Source organism: Bufo bufo, chromosome 6, assembly GCF_905171765.1.
Source record: "Bufo bufo chromosome 6, aBufBuf1.1, whole genome shotgun sequence".
Taxonomy (NCBI): Eukaryota; Metazoa; Chordata; class Amphibia; order Anura; family Bufonidae; genus Bufo; species Bufo bufo.
In genome coordinates, this window is record NC_053394.1 from 294,638,982 (window position 1) to 294,663,804 (window position 24,823).

Below are 24,823 nucleotides of genomic sequence, written 5' to 3' on the forward strand. Positions count from 1 at the left end.
ATACCTTACATTAGTTACAATGGCTCATTTTGTGTAGGGAGCAATCATTAGGAGAAACAAAATGGCCGCCATCCTATTAGTACAAACCCAAACCTGTCCTAATCACACAGCAGGACAAGCTACTTCCCAACACTGAGGTAAAGGGCTGCCTGATCCACCTCTCTGCTTTACCTGTCGGGGATTATGATCCTAAATACAGATGAAAAGATCTTTAGCTAAATCTCTGTAGGAATGGAGTTCATGAGCAGATGTGGCTAGGAGCAGCAGTCCTTGTATGCAGTCTCCATTACCACAGCTCCACATTACCACAATCTGTCCTGTCCGTTTTCTGTACTTCATGTCTCCCCATGAACTCCTTTCCTACAGAGATTCAGCTGAAGATCATATTAAACTGTATTCAGGATCATAATCCCTGACAAGTAGGAGAGGAGGATGAGGCAGATCCTTGCCTCAGTGTGGTGAAGTAACTTGTCCTCCTGTGTGATCAGGACAGGTTTTGTGTGTACTGATAGGACGGTGGCCATTCTGTTTCTCCTAATGATTGCTCCCTAGACAAAATGAGCCATTATAACTAATGAAAGATATTTATAATAAAGTAATATTTAAGTATTTTCATTTATTTTCTTAATTCCCAGATAACCCCTTTAAATGGCTATGTGAACAGAAAATGAAACAATTATGGCTCTTGGAAGGCAGAGAATGAAAATTAAAAAAATTAAAATAGACTGTGTCTGGAAAGGGTTAAGGGCAGCTGGCACTATACTCAGGGACACAGTCAGGGAAAATACAAGGATTCACCATATGGATGTTTCCGTTTCTGTGTGCACCCCTGATGCACAATGCTGTTTTCGGCATCCTTGTGCTTATGATTTAACATGGAGGAGTACAAAATCCATGAGAATTAAAGTTGGGGCACGTTTTGTTGCATACCATATCACAAAGGTATTCTCTCCTATGAAGCATGACTTGTAGGGGAGACTACGGTGCCACCACATGGCATACTTGCCAAATTCGGGGTATGTAAGCCTACACCCCCGGGAACACCCCAAACCTGCCTGGATCTGCGCATTTTTGGCCCGAGACAGTCCAACTTTGCAAGGGCTGTCTCTCTTAAAATTAGGGCACAGTCCCTTCAAGTTTGGGACTCTTGGCAACTATGATATGGCAGCAGTTGTGATGGCTTTGGGACGCTTTGTGTGACGTGGCTTTCCCTGCCCCCTGTCTTCACCGTCTGCCTCTTATTGTTGTGCAGAGGAGATGTTTGTCTGGATTCCTGAGTGACAGCCTGGACTTCCCAGTCCTGCCTGTGGAGATGTGAGCTGCGGATGTGACAGGCAGCACGTCAGCAATGGAGTACACTGGTGGGGTGGAAGGAGAGGGGAGGGATCCGGGGCAGGTTCTCAGATCAGACCTTGTTCTTCACAATTTACATGATAACAGTTAGTGTAGCCGGGAGTGAGGGATTATGGGGTCCTCTGCCTGCACTTGTTTGATGATCTTCATCTGCAATATTGAACTGCTTCTGGGTATAGGGCGATGTTCAGTCAAAGGGATAACACTAATAACCTCACTTTAAGTGCAGTCACCTAAAATAATATGTGAGGACCTGACGTCATGTAATGGAGAAGCTGAGCAGATTGATATATAGTTTTGTGGGAAAATAGTCAGCAAAACTTGTAATTTACACATTAAAATCTCAGTTCTTTCTGGGCTCAGTAGCCAAGTAGGCGGTCTTCTCAGTGACTGATAGCATTTCCTGTATAAAGATCTATTTACACGGGCCGACTGAATGGGCAATATTTGGGAATGAGCTGCTCATTCCTGATAATTGCCTGCTCTTAAGAGGAGGTGAGAGCTGCATTTATATTCAGCAATCACTACTGCTCTATGGCGATGAGCGATCGCTCGTACTCGTACACGTTCGTTGTTTCAGCAGTGCTCCTTTATCGGGTGATCGCCGGCACCTTTGCACGGACTGATTACCTGGAGCAAGTGTTCGAACAGATGCTTGTTCGCTATAATTAGCCCGATAATCATCCCGTGTAAAGGGACGTTAAAGGGCCTATTAGACCGATTATTGCTTCAATTCTCGTGTAATGGTTTGATTTTCAGAAATTATCGTCATATGCAGTAGCATACAACAATCAAACGACTGCTGGAGGGGCAGACAAGCAGCAATGGCAATAACGAGCAAAGAGTGAAAACTGTTTGTGTAACGGAACGTCTTCTGAACACAAACGACTCGCTAATATCTTCCTGTCTAATAGGACCCTAAAGGCCCTTTACACGGCTAGATAGAGCAGATGATTGTCAGGATGGAAGCCTTCATCTGCTCGTCAATGAAGAGACACTGCATTTACCAGCACTGATCTCCTCCACAGTATGGGGAGGAGCGATCGCTAATACCATCGCTTGTCCCTATACAGAATCATTTTTTGTTGGCAGCAGAGGCCATTTAGATGGTTCTGCTGACCACATGAACAAATATAATTACCCGATGAATGAGCGCTTTACTAGTTTGTCGGGTGAACGGCGGCACCTTTACACCAACAGATTATCAGTAACGAGCGTTCCTGTAACCTCAACCTGCTCATAGCTTGTGAACGTTCCTATAAGTAGTGCGCCACGTGGGACAATCCAGTTGTGTTACCTCTACCTCTTCATAAGTTGTGACTGTTCCTGTGGGGCACTCAGTCTTAGGCTCCATTCACACGTCCGTGGTGTGTTGCGGATCCGCAACACACCCGCCCGGCACCCCTATAGAAATGCCTATTCTTGTCCGCAAGCTGCGGACAAGAATAGGACATGTTCTATCTTTTGCAGAGCTGCGGACCTGAAGATCGGGGCCGCGCTCCGCAAATGCGGATGCTGACAGCACACTGGGTGCTGTCCGCATCCATTCCGTCCCCATAGACAATGAATGGGTCCGCACCCGTTCCGCAAAATTGCGGAACGGATGCGGACCCATTTGCGGACGTGTGAATGGAGCCTTAAGGCTCATGCACACAAACATATTTTTGAGGATTACTTCGATGGCGCTGCAAAAGGTGTGCGGATCCGTATGTCCATTCCTCAGCCCTGCAAAAAATAGAACATGTCCTATTCTTGTCCGTTTTATGGACAACGATATGACAGTTCTATAGAGGGCAGGACGTTCCGACATATGTCAGATTTTAAAAATTTGCCAAAGAGAAGGGACGCAGTAAGCGTTTTGCCCAAGAAGATACCAGTCAGAGCAAACCATGAAGAATCACGATGGAGTATAGCTTGGGGAGGACAGTGGAAGCCTCCTGGTTTCCTTATTGCACACTTGAGTCCAGCAGAGCCCTCTACTTCCCACCCAGATCGGTTTCACTCCAAGCTCCTGGTGTATCTACGCCATATATGTGGTGATCACTAGTAGACACTGGGGTGTTCATATGCACCTGTTCCAGCCACCCACATACTTCAGCTGATGTTGAGTTGTGACTTGAGTTGGATTTAACAGGACTATGAACGAGTTCAGTTTATTCAACCATTGGAGCCATTGTAGCGGACTACTCCTTAGGCCTCATGCACACGACCGTGCTGTTTTTTGCGGTCCGCAAAACGGACAAGAATAGGACATGTTATATTTTTTTTGCGGGGCCACGGAACTTTTGCGGCCCTATTGAAATGAATGGGTCTGCATCCGAGCCGCCAAAACTGAGGCTCGGATGCGGACCCGAACTACGGTCGTGTGCATGAGCCCTTAGTGGACTAATTCCGTTGGTTGTTCTCCGAGTGCTGAGTTGATATACAGGAGGCCTCTGGCCATTGCAGAAACTTGCGTTCTGTACTCACTGTGGGGTTCTAGACACACTGTGCACCCATGGCTCACTGTTGTGGGACTAAAATTATGCAGTTTTCACACTGGCAACTAGGTTAAGACTTTGGGGGTTATTTACTAACAGAAATACACTTCTATTAGGCGTATTTCTATCCATCTGTGATATCTTTCATTGTAATCCTGCCAGTGATGATAATGCGATGACTACTGCAAAGTTACCTGTACAGAACAAGAAGTCTCAACATATTAGTAAGCCTAGTGGCGAGTGCAGAAACAATAGGATTTTAGACATCTTTTTTAAATCTACTATACATACTGACATGGAAAGTTCAAGCAAAAATCGCCAAGCAAATTAAATAAAAAAACGTGATTTAAACAATAGGTAATTTTCTGATGACACATTCCATTTAACAGTAAGGGAGTGTTATTAGCAAGTCAAGTGGCTGATATGCTTTTTTTTGCGCATTTCACATAGTTGCCCATTGACAGTAAGACGCTAACCTAGTGGGTGTCAGGAAAAAGCTGCGGAGCCAGCGGGTGAGGAAGTGGTGCATTGCTTTTCCAGGGCATTTAGCAAGGGTTGCACAGTACGGACCATCACTGATCAGACATTGGTGGTTTATCTTAGCAGTATTCCACCAATGTCTTTGTTCAGGTAGCATGTCTTATATTCATGAATGTACCCATAATAGCAACTTCCACCGTAAGCAGGTGGACAAACGATACGATGGAAGCTCATTCTGGAAGATAAAAATGGATGCACAGTGCAATCACACGTGGCATATGATTCTGGAACATGGTGCAGCCCGGGCTCATTAAGAAGATTATTAGTCTGGAAAAGAGCTTTTCAGATGCAACTATCTGAGGAGATTAAGCAGCGCGCACCCCCAGAGATTATCTGTGAATGAAGACTCTATTATTATACCGTAGTCTTACGTATGACGCTTCTAATACCGCTATCTAGATATGCAGTGATGAGGCCCCCCCCGCTCCTTTATTTCTGGGTGACTAGGCTGATATGTCATTCATGGCTTCAGGAAAGCTGAGTGACCAGGAAGAAGGTCATAGTGGTTGCCAATGTTATGTGTGGGTTATTCCAGTGTTGAGTGTGTTATGACCCTTGGCTAGTGTTCTAAAACGTTGTACAGTATGTTTGGCCAGTGTTAGGCTGGGTTCACACTTGAGCGTTTTACAGCGCGTTCAAACGCGCTGTAAAACGCTCAACACATGAAAACCAATGCTTCCCTATGGCCCTGGTTCTCACTTGAGCGTTTTACAGCGCTGAAAAACGCGCTGTAAAACGCCCTACGCTCAAACAAGTACTTGAGCTTCTTTGGGGCGTTTTGACGCGCGTTTGTGGCCATAGGACATTGCAGTCAATCACACAAACGCGCGTCAAACGCGCGTTTACTATTGCAAAAAACGCGCATAAAAAACGCGCATAAAAAACGCGCGTCAAAAACGCGCGTTAAACGCGCATATCAAAGACGCTCAGGTCTGAACCCAGCCTTAGTTTTCTCTCATGTCTGCGTCGGAAAGTCCATTAGGAGCCTCCATAGTAGATTCAGTTAAAAGTCCTGTGTGTGCTGCACTAAGATGATTGACCCTATGACGGAAACCAGAGGAACCCCATTAGGCCTCTTTCAGACAGGCGTTGCGGGAAAAGGTGCGGATGCACGCACGATTTTTCCGCGCGAGTGCAAGACATTGTAATGCGTTTTGCACTGCCGTGAGAAAAATCGCGCATGTTTGGTACCCAAACCCGAACTTCTTCACAGAAGTTTGGGCTTGGGATCGGGGTTGTGTAGATTGTATTATTTTCCTTTATAACATGGTTATAAGGGAAAATAATAGCATTCTGAATACAGAATGCATAGTAAAATAGCGCTGGAGGGGTTAAAAAAATAAAATACAATTTTAACTCACCTTAGTCCACTTGATTGCGCTGCCGGCTTCTTGTCTGTCTCCTTCTTTGCTGAACAGGACCTGTGGTGAGCATTCATTGCAGGAACAGGACCTGTGGTGACGTCACTTTTACCATGGTGATGGATCATGTGATGGACCATGTGATGACCGGAGTGACGTCACCACAGGTCCTGTTCCTGCAATGAATGCTCACCACAGGTCCTGTTCAGCAGCCCGATCAAGTGGACTAAGGTGAGTTAAATTATTTTTATTTATTTTTTAACCCCTCCAGCGCTATTTTACTTTGCATTCTGTATTCAGAATGCTATTATTTTCCCTTATAACCATGTTATAAGGGAAAATAATAATGATCGGGTCTCCATCCCGATCGTCTCCTAGCAACCGTGCGTGAAAATCGCACCGCATCCTCACTTGCTTGCGGATGCTTGCGATTTTCACGCAACCCCATTCACTTCTATGGGGCCTGCGTTGCTTGAAAAACGCAGAATATAGAGCATGCTGCGATTTTCACGCAACGCACAAAAGATGCGTGAAAATCACCGCTCATGTGAACAGCCCCATAGAAATGAATGGGTCGGGATTCAGTGCGGGTACAATGCGTTCAACTCGCGCATCGCATGCGCGCGGAATACTCGCCCGTGTGAAAGGGGCCTTATAGTCAGCCAGGGCTGTAAAGTGTTGTTGGTGGTGGATCTGTCTTTCATGTCTAGTTTACATTCCATATTTTTTTTGTTCCTGTGACAGAACACAAATATGTGAATCCCCAAAGCAGATGTGAACAGTGCCTTATGTGTGTGTTTGGGGAGTGTTTTATATGTATGTTTGACCAGTGTTGTGTATTAATAAATGACCCAGAATAAAGACACTTAAGAAATGTTTAGATGCCTACAAGAGCCACAATCTACGCCACTTATAAAATGAGGTCAGGAATGAGCTGAGTCCTGGGATTTTACTGCAGCACTGGCTCGCATTATTTATCTCTGCCCAGTAATTCACTTCTAGCCCTCGAGGTCTCTTACCCTCCTCACGTGGCCTGGTAAACACGGCCATCATACTAATGACACATGGCAGATAGCACCAGCTGCCCTGCTCAGCAGGAGACAACCCCGACGTGCACTAGACTCTGAGGAACATCTATAATTGTTATGTATCACAATGTGGAGGCCCGCAGAGCCATTCATCCCCGCCTCCCTCCAGACTAAAAAGAATACTTTGGTGTCACTGGCTCCTAAATGTGACCCAAATTAAAAAGTCCGGAAAGGAATCATACATATTTAATTTGGGTTATATATACAGATGAGCAAATTTTTTAAAAATTAGATTCGGCCGGTTCGCTGAATTTTCAGAAAAAAAAAGTTGTTTCGATCCGAATTCATTCGCAGCGAATCGCGTTACAAACGGCCATTTGCTGGCTGCAGAGAGCCTGTATAATGGTGTAGAACACTGTGCCTTGCAGTAACACGCATAGGGAGTCTGCTGTGGTAGTGAAATACTGTGAGTCTGTATGACATGCAGATGACAGGCGTCTCTCTTAGAATCACTGCACACTTCACGTATTTGGGCAGTCACGGGGCCAAAACTGATCAAATAGCTCAAGTATGAACTCAGCCTTACAGGTAGATGTTAGCGTCAAGAAGAAGCGCACTCCTTTTACACCATAGTCAGCTGATTCCACATAGATGTCTACAGAACCTGTTCTATTAAACGCTTATACAAGTAGAGCCCCCTGACAGAGTGGAGAGGGTGTTAGCAGTAAGTTTGTGTTACCCGGCACTGATTATTTATATTATTACTAATAAGAACCGTTTGCTGGAATTACAGAGCTGTATAATGGCAATTTGGATCCCCAGTCAGTGCAGCAAGGTGTAATAGGATTGGTCCTATTACCCAGGCTGTAACCTCCCCTACTGAACCCTGTTCTACATAAATGCTGTGGAATGATTCCACCCTATCCTTTTCCTACACCATGAATAATCTTTCCCTGCACTTGTAAATCGTTTTTTTAGCACAATTAAGTTTTTTCTAGCACTGAACCTAGCGCCTAACGTCTCTCCCTGCACTGAGTACGCTGGTGAATGGCAGAATCCAAGATGGCTGCCGTATTTATAGGGCTGTAACATCACAGGGCTGGCTGGCTGCTGATTCGCTGCATGCATGGCATTATGGGTGATCCCGCCTTCCCAGAGTTCCTTGCTCCATGTCCTCACATGTGCAGCAGCCATTTAAGGAAAAAATGAGATTCGTTACCATGAATCGCGAGTAAATTCGGATTCAGTGCGAATCGAATAAAACCTGATATTCGGATAAAATTACACTTCGTCATCTTCGATTCGATTTCTGGTTATATACAGTACAGACCAAAAGTTTGGACACACCTTCTCATTCAAAGAGTTTTCTTTATTTTCATGACTATGAAAATTGTAGATTCACACTGAAGGCATCAAAACTATGAATTAACACATGTGGAATTATATACATAACAAACAAGTGTGAAACAACTGAAAATATGTCATATTCTAGGTTCTTCAAAGTAGCCACCTTTTGCTTTGATTACTGCTTTGCACACTCTTGGCATTTTCTTGATGAGCTTCAAGAGGTAGTCCCCTGAAATGGTTTTCACTTCACAGGTGTGCCCTGTCAGGTTTAATAAGTGGGATTTCTTGCCTTATAAATGGGGTTGGGACCATCAGTTGCGTTGAGGAGAAGTCAGGTGGATACACAGCTGATAGTCCTACTGAGTCCTACTGAATAGACTGTTAGAATTTGTATTATGGCAAGAAAAAAAGCAGCTAAGTAAAGAAAAACAAGTGGCCATCATTACTTTAAGAAATGAAGGTCAGTCAGTCAGCCGAAAAATTGGGAAAACTTTGAAAGTAAGGGCTATTTGACCATGAAGGAGAGTGATTGGGTGCTGCGCCAGATGACCTGGCCTCCACAGTCACTGGACCTGAACCCAATCGAGATGGTTTGGGGTGAGCTGGACCGCAGAGTGAAGGCAAAAGGGCCAACAAGTGCTAAGCATCTCTGGGAACTCCTTCAAGACTGTTGGAAGACCATTTCAGGGGACTACCTCTTGAAGCTCATCAAGAGAATGCCAAGAGTGTGCAAAGCAGTAATCCAAGCAAAAGGTGGCTACTTTGAAGAACCTAGAATATGACATATTTTCAGTTGTTTCACACTTGTTTGTTATGTATATAATTCCACATGTGTTAATTCATAGTTTTGATGCCTTCATAGTCATGAAAATAAAGAAAACTCTTTGAATGAGAAGGTGTGTCCAAACTTTTGGTCTGTACTGTATATGTATGTCACATATACTGTAATATGGACCCACAGGGAATCCAGTAGATGCTGTAGAGGCTGTGTCTACACTGTTCTGCCATGCAAGTGAAGCCTAATGCAAAATGTTTTTGAATATGCTCCCCCCTATTACATAATATTAATACGGAGAATAAAATAAATACATATAGAATGCATAGCAGGCAGGGCTTTTTTAGAAATATAATTTATATTTTACATTCACATTTTTTCAATTGGAAGAAAACAGGAACATTTTCACATTCCTGTGGCAAGAATTCCTTTTTTGCATTCTGTGAAGGCATCTAAGGTGGCTCCACACTCATAAGAACTACATATAATTCAAAATCTAAGTCACTGATCCACAGTCTGTGGGTCCCCAGCTGTAGCAAAACTAGAACTCCTATCATGCTCAGATAGCCAAAGGCTGGAGAGTTACATGCTGGCGAAGTGTTGTCTAATTCCGATTGATCTATAAAGTTCATGGCGTATTCCACTTGTATATCCATGTGACTTCATCCACATCCTTATGTCAGTGTCCCAATTCTCTTTCTTGTATGGAACCAAGTCTTTCCACAGCATTTTGGTCAGCAACACAAAAGATATGTCCATATGCATCATGGGAAAAATTCATAAGTTTCCATTTGCATCTGACTACATTCAGTTTCATTGTCATGATGCTTGATTTCATCATTTATAATACAGACTCTTTGCATTCATGGTAACGAATGCCTGCCTTCCTTAGTTCACAGTGTCCAGCCTTCTGCTTCCACATTGTATTGTAGCAGGCAAAAATCCAAATTTCTGGATTTTTGCATGCTGGATTAAAGTATTATCACTTTACATGTTTTTCAGACAAGATATGTTCAAACAAAAGTGGAGCTCTAGAGAGGATGTTCCTAGGCTGTTCAGCTAGTATACATGGTTGGTGAACATCTGCTATGGTTTGGTTCAAATGTGTAACTTGAAGCTCCAAAGGCCCAGAGCAGAATGGGGTCCCCAAGCCATTACATGTGTCTATAGTAGCGCAATATCTTTATGATGTGGAGGGATATTTGTGGACCCTCAGACCAAGACAAGTCCAGCCTGTGGTGTGCCTGCTGTAGATGTGTACAAGTAGACATGATCAGTAACTTTGTGTAGACTGTGGACCTACATTATCAGTCACAATTAAGCCACTTCCACAGAAGTCAGGGCAACCATCCAACCCATGCGATAGTGATCGAATAGGTGTGTTCTTGCAAAATTTTCCAAAGTCCCTGCCCTAAAATGAATTGAGTTATTGATGGTATCAGATACTGAATTGCAAGGAAGCTTGAAGGAACCTACATCCTGAACACCATAGAATATCACTTGGGTCCTTTTCCTATTAGAACCAATAGGAGCCATGATGGGATTTTTCTGCTGGATATGGCCATTTATAGGGATCAGCAACCTTTGGCACTCCAGCTGCTGTGAAACTACAACGCCCAGCATGCAAACATGCTCGGCTATTCTTCTAACTTCCACCGAAGTGAATGAAGTATTCTGAACAGCTGGAGTGTCAGAGGTTGCTGATCTTTGGCCTAGTACATGATGCTGCCCACTTCACTTATGCATGTGCAACGCCACTCCATTCTCGTGGGGCCATTCATGACCTTCATTCGCATGTCCTTGGGGGGGGGGGGGGGTGTCTCAACAGTCAGACACACAGCGATCATATACTTATCCACTATATCCGGTTAGTAGAATAACAATATCACACAACAGACTCTGCATATCATAGCCACCATACAGTCATGTAACTCTGGAAATAATTGCATGTAACGCATCTAGTATAATCGGTGGTGAGACCTAGAGTTTTGGGGTTGAGCTGCAGATAGACTACTATTACTGTAAGGCCGTCTTGGTTATGGCTGTAGAAAAAGTGTTCCATACCAATAATGTACCATGTGCCTCAATAGCTTCTGTAAGGTATGATGCTGAATATTGGTTTTGTTTCTGTCACATTATGGTTCTTCATCTCTGTATTTGTTCATACAATGGACTATATAGAAGAAGTTTATTTGGGAGTCCTCTCATGTAGAGCTTTTGGAATGTATACGTTCTGTAGTACGGTTCCATACGTAATAGTGCAGATAGAGACCTGGGGGCAAGGTAATGGAACTGGGGGAGGAATGGAAGGAGGCACTAGAACAGTTCAGAAGGAAAGGTGTAGGGTAAAAAATATACATAAACCTCTTTAAATGTATGTATACTAATGCCAGAAGCCTGACAGGCTACTTTCACACTGGCGTTTCTGGGTCCGCTTGTATGATCCGTTTCAGGGATCACCCAAGCGGCCCAAAACGGATCAGTTCAGCCCCAATGCATTCTGAATGGATAAGGATCCGCTCGGAATGCATCAGTTTGGCTCCGTTCCGCCACTCTATTCCGCTCTGGAGGCGGACACCAAAACGCTGCTTGTAAGTCAATGGGGACGGATCCGTTTTCATTGACACAATAGTGTGCAATTGAAAACGGATCCGTCCCCCATTGACTTTCAATGTAAGTCAGGACGTATCCGTTTTGATTTAGACTTTTCTTTGAAAGAATAATGCAAACGGATCTGTTCTGAACGGATACAAGCGTTTGCATTATCGGTGCGGATCCGTCTGTGCAGATACAAGACGGATCCGCACCGAACGCAGGTGTGAAAGTAGTCTAATAAAACTAGGGAACTGGAATTAGTGATGTGTGAGGAGGACTATGACATAGTGGGAATAACTGAGACATGGCTGGATGACAACTATGACTGGGCCGTTAATGTACAAGGTTACAGTCTGTTTAGAAAGGATCGTCAAAACCGGAGAGGGGGAGGGGTCTGCCTTTATGTAAAGTCTTGTCTAAAGCCCACAGTCCGAGAAGATATAAGTGAGGGATATGAACATGTGGAGTCACTGTGGGTATAAATACATGGAGGCAAAAACAATAATAAATTACTAATAGGAGTTTATTATAAACCACCTAATATACCAGAGTCCACAGAAAATCTACTACTAAACGAGATAGACGAGGTGGCAAATCATAATGAGGTGGTTATTATGGGGGACTTCAACTACCCAGATATAGACTGGGAAACTGAAACTTGTACGTCTCATAAAGGTTCTTGGCAATAACTAATGACAATTACCTTTCCCAACTGGTTCAGGACCTGACTAGAGGGACGGCCATACTGGACTTAGTATTAACCAATAGACCTGACAGAACAACCGATGTGCAGGTCGCGGAGACACCTGGGAAATAGTGACCATAAAGTAATAACCTTCCAATTATCATTCATAAGAGTTTTTCTTCAGGGAGTAACAAAAATACCAAACTTGAAAAAAGCTAAATTTAGCCAATTAAGAGAGGCCATAGGCCTAACTAACTGGTACAATGTCCTCAAAAATAAAAATATAGCCACAAAATTGGATATTTTTAAAAGCATCCTAAAATCTACCGTATTTTTCGCCCCATAAGACGCACTTTTTCCCCCCCAAAAGTGGGGGGGAAATGCCCCTGCGTCTTATGGGGCGAATGCTTCCAATTTACATTGCAGTCTGCGACGCTGCAGCATCGCGGACTGCGATGTATGAGCCGGGAGAGAGGAGGGGCTGGAGTCCGGAACTAGGGGCGGGGCCCGGTGCAGTCACTGTACTCTTACATCGAGCCCCGCCACTCACCAAAGAAGTATTTATAAACATGAATCCTCATCCTGTAACTAATGCTGCGCTCTCCCATGTTCCCATGTCCCCTGTATCCCCACAGCACTTACGAACAAGCTCCCATAGCAGGCAGAGCGGACGGCAGCAGTAACGTCACTCACTGACGTTGAGCGCCTGCTCCGCCCACTTTATGAATGAAGCAGGCGGAGCAGGCGCGCGACGTCAGTGAGTGACGTTACTGCTGCCGTCCGCTCTGCCTGCTATGGAAGCTAGTTCGTAAGTGCTGTGGGGATACAGGGGACGTGGGAACATGGGAACATGGGAGAGCGCAGCGTTAGTTACAGGATGAGGATTCATGTTTATAAATAATTCGGTGAGCAGAGGGCCGGTGTATTTTGGGGTACACTGTTATGAGGGGGATCTGTGGATGACATATAGCAGTGTCATCCACAGATCCCCCCCATTACAGTTCCATCCACAGATCCCCCACTCCATAACAATGCCATGCACAGATCCCCCACCCCATTCAATGCCATCCACAGATCCCCCACCCCATAACAATGCCATCCACAGATCCCCCCACCCCATAACAATGCCATCCACAGATCCCCCCACCCCATAACAATGCCATCCACAGATCCCCCACCTCATTCAATGCCATCCACAGATCCCCCACCCCATAACAATGCCATCCACAGATCCCCCCACCCCATAACAATGCCATCCACAGATCCCCCACCCCATAACAATGCCATCCACAGATCTCCCACCCCATAGCAGTACCATCCACAGATCCCCCATAACAGCGCCATCCACAGATCCCCATAACAGTGCCATCCACAGGTCCCCCATAACAGTGCCATCCACAGATCCCCCACATGACAGTACTTCATCCACAGATCCCCCATAATAGTGTCATGCACAGACCACCATTAATTCAAAACCCACCAAAAGCACACCTTTTGGTTAAAAATATTTTTTTTCCTATTTTCGTCCTCAAAAACCTAGGTGCGTCTTATAGGCCGGTGTGTCTTATAGGGCGAAAAATACGGTAATTGTGAGAGGTACATACCTTTATGGGAATAAAAGGTTAAGGAACAAGAAGAAACCAATGTGGATAAAAGCTCCCATAGCAGGCAGAGCGGACGGCAGCAGTAACGTCACTCACTGACGTTGAGCGCCTGCTCCGCCCACTTTATGAATGAAGCAGGCGGAGCAGGCGCGCGACGTCAGTGAGTGACGTTACTGCTGCCGTCCGCTCTGCCTGCTATGGAAGCTTGTTCGTAAGTGCTGTGGGGATACAGGGGACGTGGGAACATGGGAACATGGGAGAGCGCAGCGTTAGTTACAGGATGAGGATTCATGTTTATAAATAATTCGGTGAGCAGAGGGCCGTGTATTTTGGGGTACACTGTTATGAGGGGGATCTGTGGATGACATATAGCAGTGTCATCCACAGATCCCCCCATTACAGTTCCATCCACAGATCCCCCACTCCATAACAATGCCATGCACAGATCCCCCACCCCATTCAATGCCATCCACAGATCCCCCACCCCATAACAATGCCATCCACAGATCCCCCCACCCCATAACAATGCCATCCACAGATCCCCCACCTCATTCAATGCCATCCACAGATCCCCCACCCCATAACAATGCCATCCACAGATCCCCCACCCCATAACAATGCCATCCACAGATCCCCCACCCCATAACAATGCCATCCACAGATCCCCCACCCCATAACAATGCCATCCACAGATCTCCCACCCCATAGCAGTACCATCCACAGATCCCCCATAACAGCGCCATCCACAGATCCCCATAACAGTGCCATCCACAGGTCCCCCATAACAGTGCCATCCACAGATCCCCCACATGACAGTACTTCATCCACAGATCCCCCATAATAGTGTCATGCACAGACCACCATTAATTCAAAACCCACCAAAAGCACACCTTTTGGTTAAAAATATTTTTTTTCCTATTTTCGTCCTCAAAAACCTAGGTGCGTCTTATAGGCCGGTGTGTCTTATAGGGCGAAAAATACGGTAATTGTGAGAGGTACATACCTTTATGGGAATAAAAGGTTAAGGAACAAGAAGAAACCAATGTGGATAAATAGAACTGTAAAAAAAGCAATAAATTACAAAAAGAAAGCATTTAAATCACTAAAACAGGAGGGTAGTGAGGAAGCACTGAAAAACTATAAGAAAAAAAATTTAATATGTAAAAAACAAATAAAAGCGGCCAAACTAGAGACCGAGAGATTATTTGCCAAAGAGAGCAAAACTAACCCTAAAATGTTCTTCAATTATATAAATGGTAAAAAGTATAAATCTGAAGGTGTCGGCCCTTTAAAGAGTAATGAGGGGGGAGTCGCAGAGAGCGACGAGGAGAAAGCAAAGCTGTTAAATATTTTTTTCTCCACTGTATTCACTGAAGAAAATAAACTGTCAGATGAAGTGCCCTGTCTGACCCAGGACGAAGTACAGCGGCGTCTTAAAAAGATTAAAATAGACAAATCGCCAGGACCGGGTGGCATACACCCCCGTATCCTAAGAGGATTAAGTAATGTCATAGCCAGACCCTTATTTCTGATATTTGCGGACTCTATACTGACAGGAAATGTCCAACAGGATTGGCGCATAGCAAATGTGGTGCCAATATTCAAAAAGGGTCCAAAAACAGAGCCTGGAAACTATAGGCCGGTAAGTTTAACATCCGTCGTGGGTAAACTGTTTGAAGGTTTTCTAAGAGATGCTATCTTGGAGCACCTCAACGGAAATAAGCAAATAACACCATATCAGCATGGCTTCACGAGGGATCGGTCATGTCAGACTAATTTAATCAGTTTCTATGAGGAGGTAAGTTCTAGACTTGACAGCAGCGAATCAATGGATGTCGTATATCTGGACTTCTCCAAAGCATTTGACACTGTACCACATAAAAGGTTAGTATATAAAATGAGAATGCTCGGACTGGGATAAAATGTCTGTATGTGGGTAAGTAACTGGCTCAGTAATAGAAAACAGAGGGTGGTTATTAATGGTACACACTCAGATTGGGTCACTTGCACTAGGGAGTACCTCAGGGGTCAGTATTGGGCCCTATCCTCTTCAAAATATATTTATTAATGATCTTGTAGAAGGCTTGCATAGTAAAATATCAATTTTTGCAGATGACACTAAACTGTGTAAAGTAATTGACACGGAAGAGGACAGTATACTACTACAGAGGGATCTGGATAGATTGGAGGCTTGGGCAGATAAGTGGCAGATGAGGTTTAACACTGACAAATGCAAGGTTATGCACATGGGTAGGAATAATGCAAGTCACCCGTACATACTAAATGGTAAAACACTGGGTAACACTGACATGGAAAAGGACCTAGGAATTTTAGTGAACAGCAAACTAAGCTGTAAAAACCATTGTCAGGCAGCTGCTGACAAGGCCAATAAGATAATGGGTTGCATCAAAAGGGGCATACTGTAGATGCCCGTGATGAGAACATAGTCCTACCACTTTACAAATCACTGGTCAGACCACACATGGAGTACTGTGTACAGTTCTGGTCTCCTGTGGACAAGGCAGACATAGCAGAGCTGGAGAGGGTTCAGAGAAGGGCAACTAAAGTAATAACTAGAATGAGGGAACTACAGTACCCTGAAAGATTATCAAAATTAGGGTTATTCACTTTAGAAAAAAGAAGAGTGAGGGGAGATTTAATTACTATGTATAAATATATCAGGGGTCAGTACAGAGATCTCTCCCATCATCTATTTATCCCCGTGACTGTGACGAGGGGACATCCTCTGCGTCTGGAGGAAAGAAGGTTTGTACACAAACATAGAAGAGGATTCTTTATGGTAAGAGCAGTGATACTATGGAACTCTCTGCCTGAGGAGGTGGTGAGTTCACGAGGGTCCTGGATGTATTTCTGGAGCGTAATAATATTACAGGCTATAGCTACTAGATAGGGGTCGTTGATCCAGGGAGTTATTCTGATTGCCTTATTGGAGTCGGGAATGAATTTTTTCCCCCTTAAGTGGGGAATATTTGCTTCTACCTCATAGGTTGTTTTTTTTTTGCCTTCCTCTGGATCAACTTGCAGGATAACAGGCCGAACTGGATGGACAAATGTCTCTTTTTTTGGCCTTATATACTATGTTACTATGTATAAGTGTTAAGTGTCATATTCATACATAGAGCTTGAGGCGACACTTGAGGAGGCTTCTTAAACCTTGCAGGAAACAACCGATGATGGGTCTGCATCACTTTATCCCCCATACAGCAGACTCCCTGTACTGCTGTGCGTGTGACTTTACCATGTCCATTAACCCTATATCAGAGGTTGCCAACGGGGTTCCCCAGCTACTATCAAACTACAACACCCAGCATGCTTGAATGTGACTTTAGAATGACAATACGGTGTCTCCTGAGGCCACTATACAGCAGGGCACAGAGCTCCTTGGATCTGGTATTGCCAATATCATAATTGCTAGTGGGGACGGAGTTTACATGTCTTCGATCATAGACACCTATTGGGATCATCAGGATTCTTTCTGATCAATCCACTTGGCTCCTGTACAGCCATAAACTCCTGAACAGTTTGAGAACTGCATGTAAAGGTATATTCACATGATACAGTTAAATTCTGGTTTCTTGCCAAAATTTCACAGTCACAGTTTTGCTGGTATTTCATAAAACCACAGTATTTTGCCATAATTTTGTAGTAGTTTGCCGTCTCATCAGGTGGAACATTTATGGGATGTGCTTCAGCTTCTTCTACATCATGGGTGGTGAGGCTGGAGCTACCAGCTATCATCTGTAACAGACCCCCAAGGGCACTTAACTCTTCTTATGCGGCACAGGCCCTGCAGGCACTGGGGCCTATTTCTGGACCCCCTATAGGGCCCTGAAAAGATTCTATGCCTGGCCATACACATGCATAACCCGTTCTCAGTCTAAAGTGTAAGGAAGTAGCCTGATACACCGGGAAAGAAGGTTCATTCATGCTGCATTATAACATGTCCAATCCTTTATTCCTTGCGCGATCTGCAGCACCAGACATGTCAATTTTTTCCCCATACTTCCTTCTTTCATATATTTTATCTGGATTTGATGTTCCATATGTAAAAATAAGCATTTTTTGAATTGTACTTGGACAATCCCCTAATGTGCTATCATGGAGCTTGAAGAGATACCAGCACCTATGTGTGGCAGCTTCTGCAACACAGCTATTTGTTTGTGTCAGTAATCCTAACGGTGCCTTTAGCCATGTAGACTGAGATGGCAATTATCAGGAAGAAACCATTCATTCCCAATAACTGCCTGCTCGTCAGACGAGGTCAGAGCTGCATTTATACAGTCATTGTTTCTGACCAGTGTCTATAGTATGCAGCTCCGAAACAATGATTTACATGTCAGCATAAACTATGATTTCACCCGATGGATGAGGGATTGCAGAAATTTCCCCGACTGACGATCGGTTCCATTCATCTGAATGGTGCTTCCTACCACAACAACCCAATTCAGATGAATAGAACTGATTTTCAGTCAGTCTTTCTGCAACAAAATCTGTCACGTGTGAAAGTGTCCTAATGGTCCCATGTAAAGGGACCTTAACCTGTGGCTCTAGAATTGTGGCTAAACTACAACTCTAAGCATCACAGCTGCTAGGGCATGTTGGGAGTTGTACTTTTGCAGCAGCTTGAGAACCACAGGTTGAGGATCCCTGGTCTGTGGAAACAATGTTGCTTTATAACAGCATATACTTGAAGTTTTTTGGTGTGATATATATTATTGAATTTATCGACACTATTGAGTGGTATCGAATATTCTATCGAATATTTCAACATTGAATTTTCTACCACTCAATTTATAGAATATATTTTTATCGAATATAGTATCGATCTTATCTACCACAATATATGTGACTGTAATGTTGTATATTATTGCTACATTGTTCTTATAAATTTTATTACTTGTATTTTATGGGGATTTAATAAATATTTTCTGCACATGTCAATTTGGTTGCCAAGTGTATGAGTGTGCGCTCATTTTCCTATTACTAATGTTGCTTTTATTATTATTTTTAGATTGTTTGGTTTCTAGAAGTTAGTAGTTTTGTCTTTTTGCTGCAGTTTTTCTCTTGCCTCGTGTATTTCTACAGGTGACACTTTGTGGACGTGTTTCTGTACACTTTGTTATTGTAGTTTATTCCTATGTTTATAGCTTAGAGATGAGAGCAGGTGGAGTGTCGGATTGTCAGGGCTTGGAACATACCATGTCTCATAGCTGAAAAGGGGATGTCTTTAGATTGTTTAAACCCATACAATGCAGAATGCCACTGAGATGTTTTTTTACCATCAAAATGAAAGAGGAGGATCCCTTACTTATTACCATCTGAAGGGAGCTGTGTATTTTAATGCGGCGTGGATAGGGTTTTGTTTTGCCATCCTGTCCCACCCTCTTGTCATGGGCGTAGGGCGTCCCAGTCAGGTGTATATACCCAGAGGCAGGGTTATAAATGAGTAGACCAGAGCAAGCTGCACAACTTCACACGCTGGACATAGTGCATAACAGAGGACCGCTGATTGCCACCTCCACTGATGCCTGCAGACTGGGGACATCAGGATATGACCAGGCACTGTGCTGGGAGCTGCCTGTTCTCCAAAATCCCCAGCAAAGTTCCTGTGGGGGTTCATGTCCCCCACTGAGTGACACTTACTAGAAGGGGGCTAGAACTTTCCACCACTTGCCTTCTAGCAGCCATGGAGTTATGGGAACACTCTTGCCACCTTGCAAACGAGAATGAATGCAATGGGAATCTTATTTACGAAATTGAAGTGGACTACATGGCAGAAGACCTGGAAGGTAAGGTTTAGCACTCAAGTACAGGTGAGGATTTGAAAGAGAGAAGCCATTCAATATTAATTTTCTTCAGTTTGGGTAAATTAGGTTGGCAGTTTCCATTGTCTGTAATTAATGTTTTGCACTCTGATTGCAAGCTCTCGGAGTAATTCCTTGATAGTTCAGAGGTCTTCCAGAGTTTAGAGACCCTGGACATTATTGTTGTTTTCCTTAGATAGTGTCACTATAAGGGCAGCTGGTTACTTTCTATGTCTGCTGGTGGTCTAAACACCTCCGATAGCACTATCTAGCCATTCCTGGTGTATGGGTGGCCAGGGATGTCTTCTTTTTCCAATGCAGATGATTTATTGCAGGTCACTGGGGCCTCCTGGTGTGTTTTGGCTTTGAATAGAACTGTGTTTGTGCACCTTTCGCCCAGGGCTTGGGGGACCACAAGATCAATTTTGCAAAGATGAGGTTGGAAATGTGGTTCCAAAAGATGTGAAGTGACAGATTTGTTTCCAACGCAGTCAAATTGCATATGATTTATTAAGAAAAATGTTTACGACAAGCACACTGTAGTCCCATTGTCAAACTACTAGTGAATTATTAGGTCCTCGATTACTTGACACAAATCATAAAAAGTCACACACATCTGCTTTTGGCAATATTTTTAGCTAGCTTGAATTTGCACGTCTGAAGTCACCTTGGGTTCTGCCTTTTTCTCTGATCCAGGATAACTCTATGGTCTATAACCATGATTCATGTCTTAATATGTATAGAGTAGTCAAAGCTCTGTTTTTCTGATACAGAACATCAAATCTTCTGCCTAGACAATTATAAGATCAAGTTCAGAATTCCTGCAGTCACCACTAGAGGGAGCTTAGGCGCGCAATATTAAAACAGTATGTAGTATGCTCATAAGCTCCCTCTAGTGATGTCTGTAAGTAGCTGGAATGTTATCATTTAACTCTGCGTCAAGACGGGGGATTTGGAGCTGTGTGTCAGAAAACAAAGAATTAATCCCCATAAAAGGGACATTCAGAATTGAATTGTCACAAAAGGTTGAACCTAAATATGATCTAGTGTTAAAAGGTACAGATTAATTTCATGGCTGGTCGTAGACTTAACAATGATCATGCATATGATGTATGATCCAATATTGTTAATTCTAAAGATGTATATGGTGCAAGAACACTATTGGCTCTGAGTCAGACCATGGGCAACACCTAAGATGCCACTATATATGGTTACATGGTGGACAATGGAAGGGAACACTACTTGCCACATGGAAATATGTTGTCACTGATGAGCAACAGTCGTGTGTGGGAAGTCTTCTCCTCTGTGACCTCTCTTACAGCTTCTTAATAACACATCATGAAGGACTCTTTCTCCTCACACTTTTTGAGATGATCTAAACAACAGCAATTATCCCTTATAACTAAAGCCTCATAATCATGGCGCTTTCTTCCTATTGAGATCTGAACAATAGCATGCAGGTCTGGCGACCGATTGTGTGGCCCCGGGCAGCACTTAATCTGTGGGTTATAGTATAAATCAGTGCTCCGAATTCTGAAGCCTTCCAGCTGTTGTGACTACATCTCCCAGCATCTTACAGGCATGCTGGGAGTTGTAGAGTCACAGCTTCTGGCGATTGCATGAGCGCTGGCAGCAATAAACACTCTTCTAGCCCCAAAAGCAAAAGTCTATATGTAAAACACAACAACAACTTGGTTTTTAAAGGGTTATAGAAATGCTGACCCTACAACTCCCTTGATCTGAAATGCAGCTACTGTTTACTACCAGCAGGACCCAATTACTACCAATTAGTGTCTACACCAAATGACAAGATGCCCCCTCTCCAAGGTTATGGTCATGCCCAGTGAACATTCAACTTTACTCGGGAATGGAATTTTCGAGTAACATGGGGGAGGGCAATGAACTAAATAAGTTTTGAATTGGTCTATACTTCTAGTACTTCCAATGATAGTGTGTTATTAAACATTTTGTAAATCTATAGGGTCACATGAATCGTGGGTTACATTGGGCCCTTAGCATTATTTTAAGTCATTGTAATGGACATTTTATTACCTGGACTTGGAATTTCATTTTGTGTTATATGCTGTTTTCCTATTACTGTTTTGCAGTCTTGTGTTCTGAGCGTGTGGGCAGAGTGACCAAGACCTATCGGGACATAGATGCTGTGACCAGTCTGCTTGAGGAGGTAAGGATGTAACGTAGAGGCGATAATGCAGTAGGCCGTCATTAAACGGTCATGACCCGGATTACAGAACGACCACTGAAATCCAGATTTTATCCTAATTACAACCCTGTGTAGCAATTATTACATTCAGCTTTATGTGGTATTCACAGGTCTTGTCATTTTCCAGATTATCAATCCATTCTATAATACTTGGTTGGGTACTAAAGGAAGTACAACAGTAGTAAGGGTATACACCAAAATTATGGGTCCCTATAGCAAAACTCAGAATGGACTCCAGTTGCAACAAAGCCTTCACAAGTTACAAACTCCATCCACTACACAATGGAGAGAGTTGTGTAGTTCTGGCACCGACTTCCAGAGCTGGGGGTTGTCTGACTCCTGCTGATCTGAAGATGGCTAATCAGTATTAATATCGTGGATAAACCCTTTATTGTCCACTATAATATATAGTGGTTGGGTATTTCATAAATCTTCAGATCTTCTGTGTCCTTTCACTCAGTTGCATGTTGACATTCTGGCTGCATGCATCTACCATTAGGGGGAGCTCTCTGCCTATGGGTTTGTACAGCTAGTGTAGAACTGAATGAAAGTTGTAAAAGTCTGTACACAACTGCACAGCAAAAACGTGTTTTTATTGCTAATTTCTGTGGTTGTATCCATGGCAATTAGTGGTAAAACCCATGCATTTTTTGCCACAAGGTTCCTGGTTGCACTGCACTAGCACCACTGCACCTGAAAACACCCTACAGGGAATTGGTCATCAGACAATGCTAGAATTAGTAGAATGCTACTAGGATCTCTATAGAAGACAGTTAATATTCCTTTGTATTGGGGAACACTCCAACACTCCATCTGTGTTAGATGATAACCATACATCTAATATGCAAAGTTTGATTTTTCCCATAAAACTAATAAAAACTTACTAAAACCGAAAATGATCTATTTCAAGTTTATAGAATAAACATTTTTTTTAAAGTTATTTTTAATTTATATTTTAAAGTATATATTTTTAAAAATCCTAAAACCTGCACTGTTCACACTGGCCATTAGGCCTAATAATAGGTGCCACCTCTTGGTCTGTTCGGATCTCTTTTTAGCAGTCATCTCATTATCATCACAGGCAGTATTACAATGTCAGATATCGTGTGTGTGTGTGTGTGTGTGTGTATATATATATATATATATATATATATATATATATATATATATATATATATATAATATATACAGGGTGGGCCATTTATATGGATACACCTTAATAAAATGGGAATGGTTGGTCATATTAGCTTCCTGTTTGTGGCACATTAGTATATGTGAGGGGAGGAAACTTTTCAAGATGGGTGGTGACCATGACGGACATTTTGAAGTCGGCCATTTTGAATCCAACTTTTGTTTTTTCAATAGGAAGAGGGTCATGTGACACATCAAACTTATTGGGAATTTCACAAGAAAAACAATGGTGTGCTTGGTTTTAACGTAACTTTATTCTTTCAATGTGGGTTAGTGTCAGACCAATAACGGTGGTTTTGTTTGTTAACTTCACCATTCACATAAAAGTTTGCCTCATCACTGAACAAAATTTTCTGCGTAAACTGAGGGTCCTGTTCCAATTTTTGTTTTACCCATTCTGCAAATTCAGTGCGCCGATCTGGGTCATCCTCGTTGAGATGCTGCAGTAGCTGGAGTTTGTAAGGGTGCCATTTGTGAGTAGCTAATATCCGCCGAAGGGATGTTCGACTAATGCCACTCTCCAGTGACATGCGGCGAGTGCTACGCTGTGGGCTCTTGCTGAATGAAGCTAGGGCAGCCACTGATGTTTCTTCATTAGAGCGTCCAGATTTTCTTCAAATGCGTCCACATTTTGGCAAATCCAACACTGAACCAGTTTCACGAAACTTAGCAAGCAGTTTGCTAACTGTAGCATGGGAGATGGATGGTCTCGTAGGGTGTCTTGCATTGAAATCTGCTGCAATGACCCGGTTACTGCGTTCACCAGACATCAATACAATTTCTATCCGCTCCTCATGTGTTAACCTCAGCGACATGTCAATGGCTGTAAACTTGTAAATAACTCATGAAAGAATAAAGTTACGTTAAAAACCAAGCACACCATTGTTTTTCATGTGAAATTCCCAATAAGTTTGATGTGTCGCATGACCCTCTTCCTATTGAAAAAACAAAAGTTGGCCGCCATGGTCACCACCCATCTTGAAAAGTTTCCCCCCTCACATATACTAATGTGCCACAAACAGGAAGTTAATATCACCAACCATTCCCATTTTATTAAGGTGTATCCATATAAATGGCCCACCCTGTATATATGTATATGTATGTGTGTATGTATGTATATGTATATGTATGTGTATATATATATATATATATATATTACAGTACAGACCAAAAGTTTGGACGCACCTTCTCATTCAAAGAGTTTTCTTTATTTTCATGACTATGAAGGCATCAAAACTATGAATTAACACATGTGGAATTATATACATAACAAACAAGTGGGAAACAACTGAAAATATGTCATATTCTAGGTTCTTCAAAGTAGCCACCTTTTGCTTTGATTACTGCTTTGCACACTCTTGGCATTCTCTTGATGAGCTTCAAGAGGTAGTCCCCTGAAATGGTCTTCCAACAGTCTTGAAGGAGTTCCCAGAGATTCTTAGCACTTGTTGGCCCTTTTGCCTTCACTCTGTGGTCCAGCTCACCCCAAACCATCTCGATTGGGTTCAGGTCCGGTGACTGTGGAGGCCAGGTCATCTGGCGCAGCACCCCATCACTCTCCTTCATGGTCAAATAGCCCTTACTTTCAAAGTTTTCCCAATTTTTCGGCTGACTGACTGACCTTCATTTCTTAAAGTAATGATGGCCACTCGTTTTTCTTTACTTAGCTGCTTTTTTCTTGCCATAATACAAATTCTAACAGTCTATTCAGTAGGACTATCAGCTGTGTATCCAGCTGACTTCTCCTCAACCCCACTGATGGTCCCAACCCCATTTATAAGGCAAGAAATCCCACTTATTAAACCTGACAGGGCA

At 43.2% G+C, this 24,823-nt stretch overlaps 1 protein-coding gene across 1 annotated transcript in view; it reads left to right on the plus strand.

Annotated features, from left to right (window-relative positions):
* LOC121005663 (trafficking kinesin-binding protein 1-like) overlaps positions 1-24,823 on the plus strand; it is a 70,109-nt gene that overhangs the window by 26,015 nt on the left and 19,271 nt on the right. Inside the window, exon 4 of the mRNA XM_040438438.1 lies at positions 21,702-21,778. Coding sequence (XP_040294372.1) covers positions 21,702-21,778 — 77 coding nt within the window. The remainder of the gene's footprint in view (positions 1-21,701; positions 21,779-24,823) is intronic.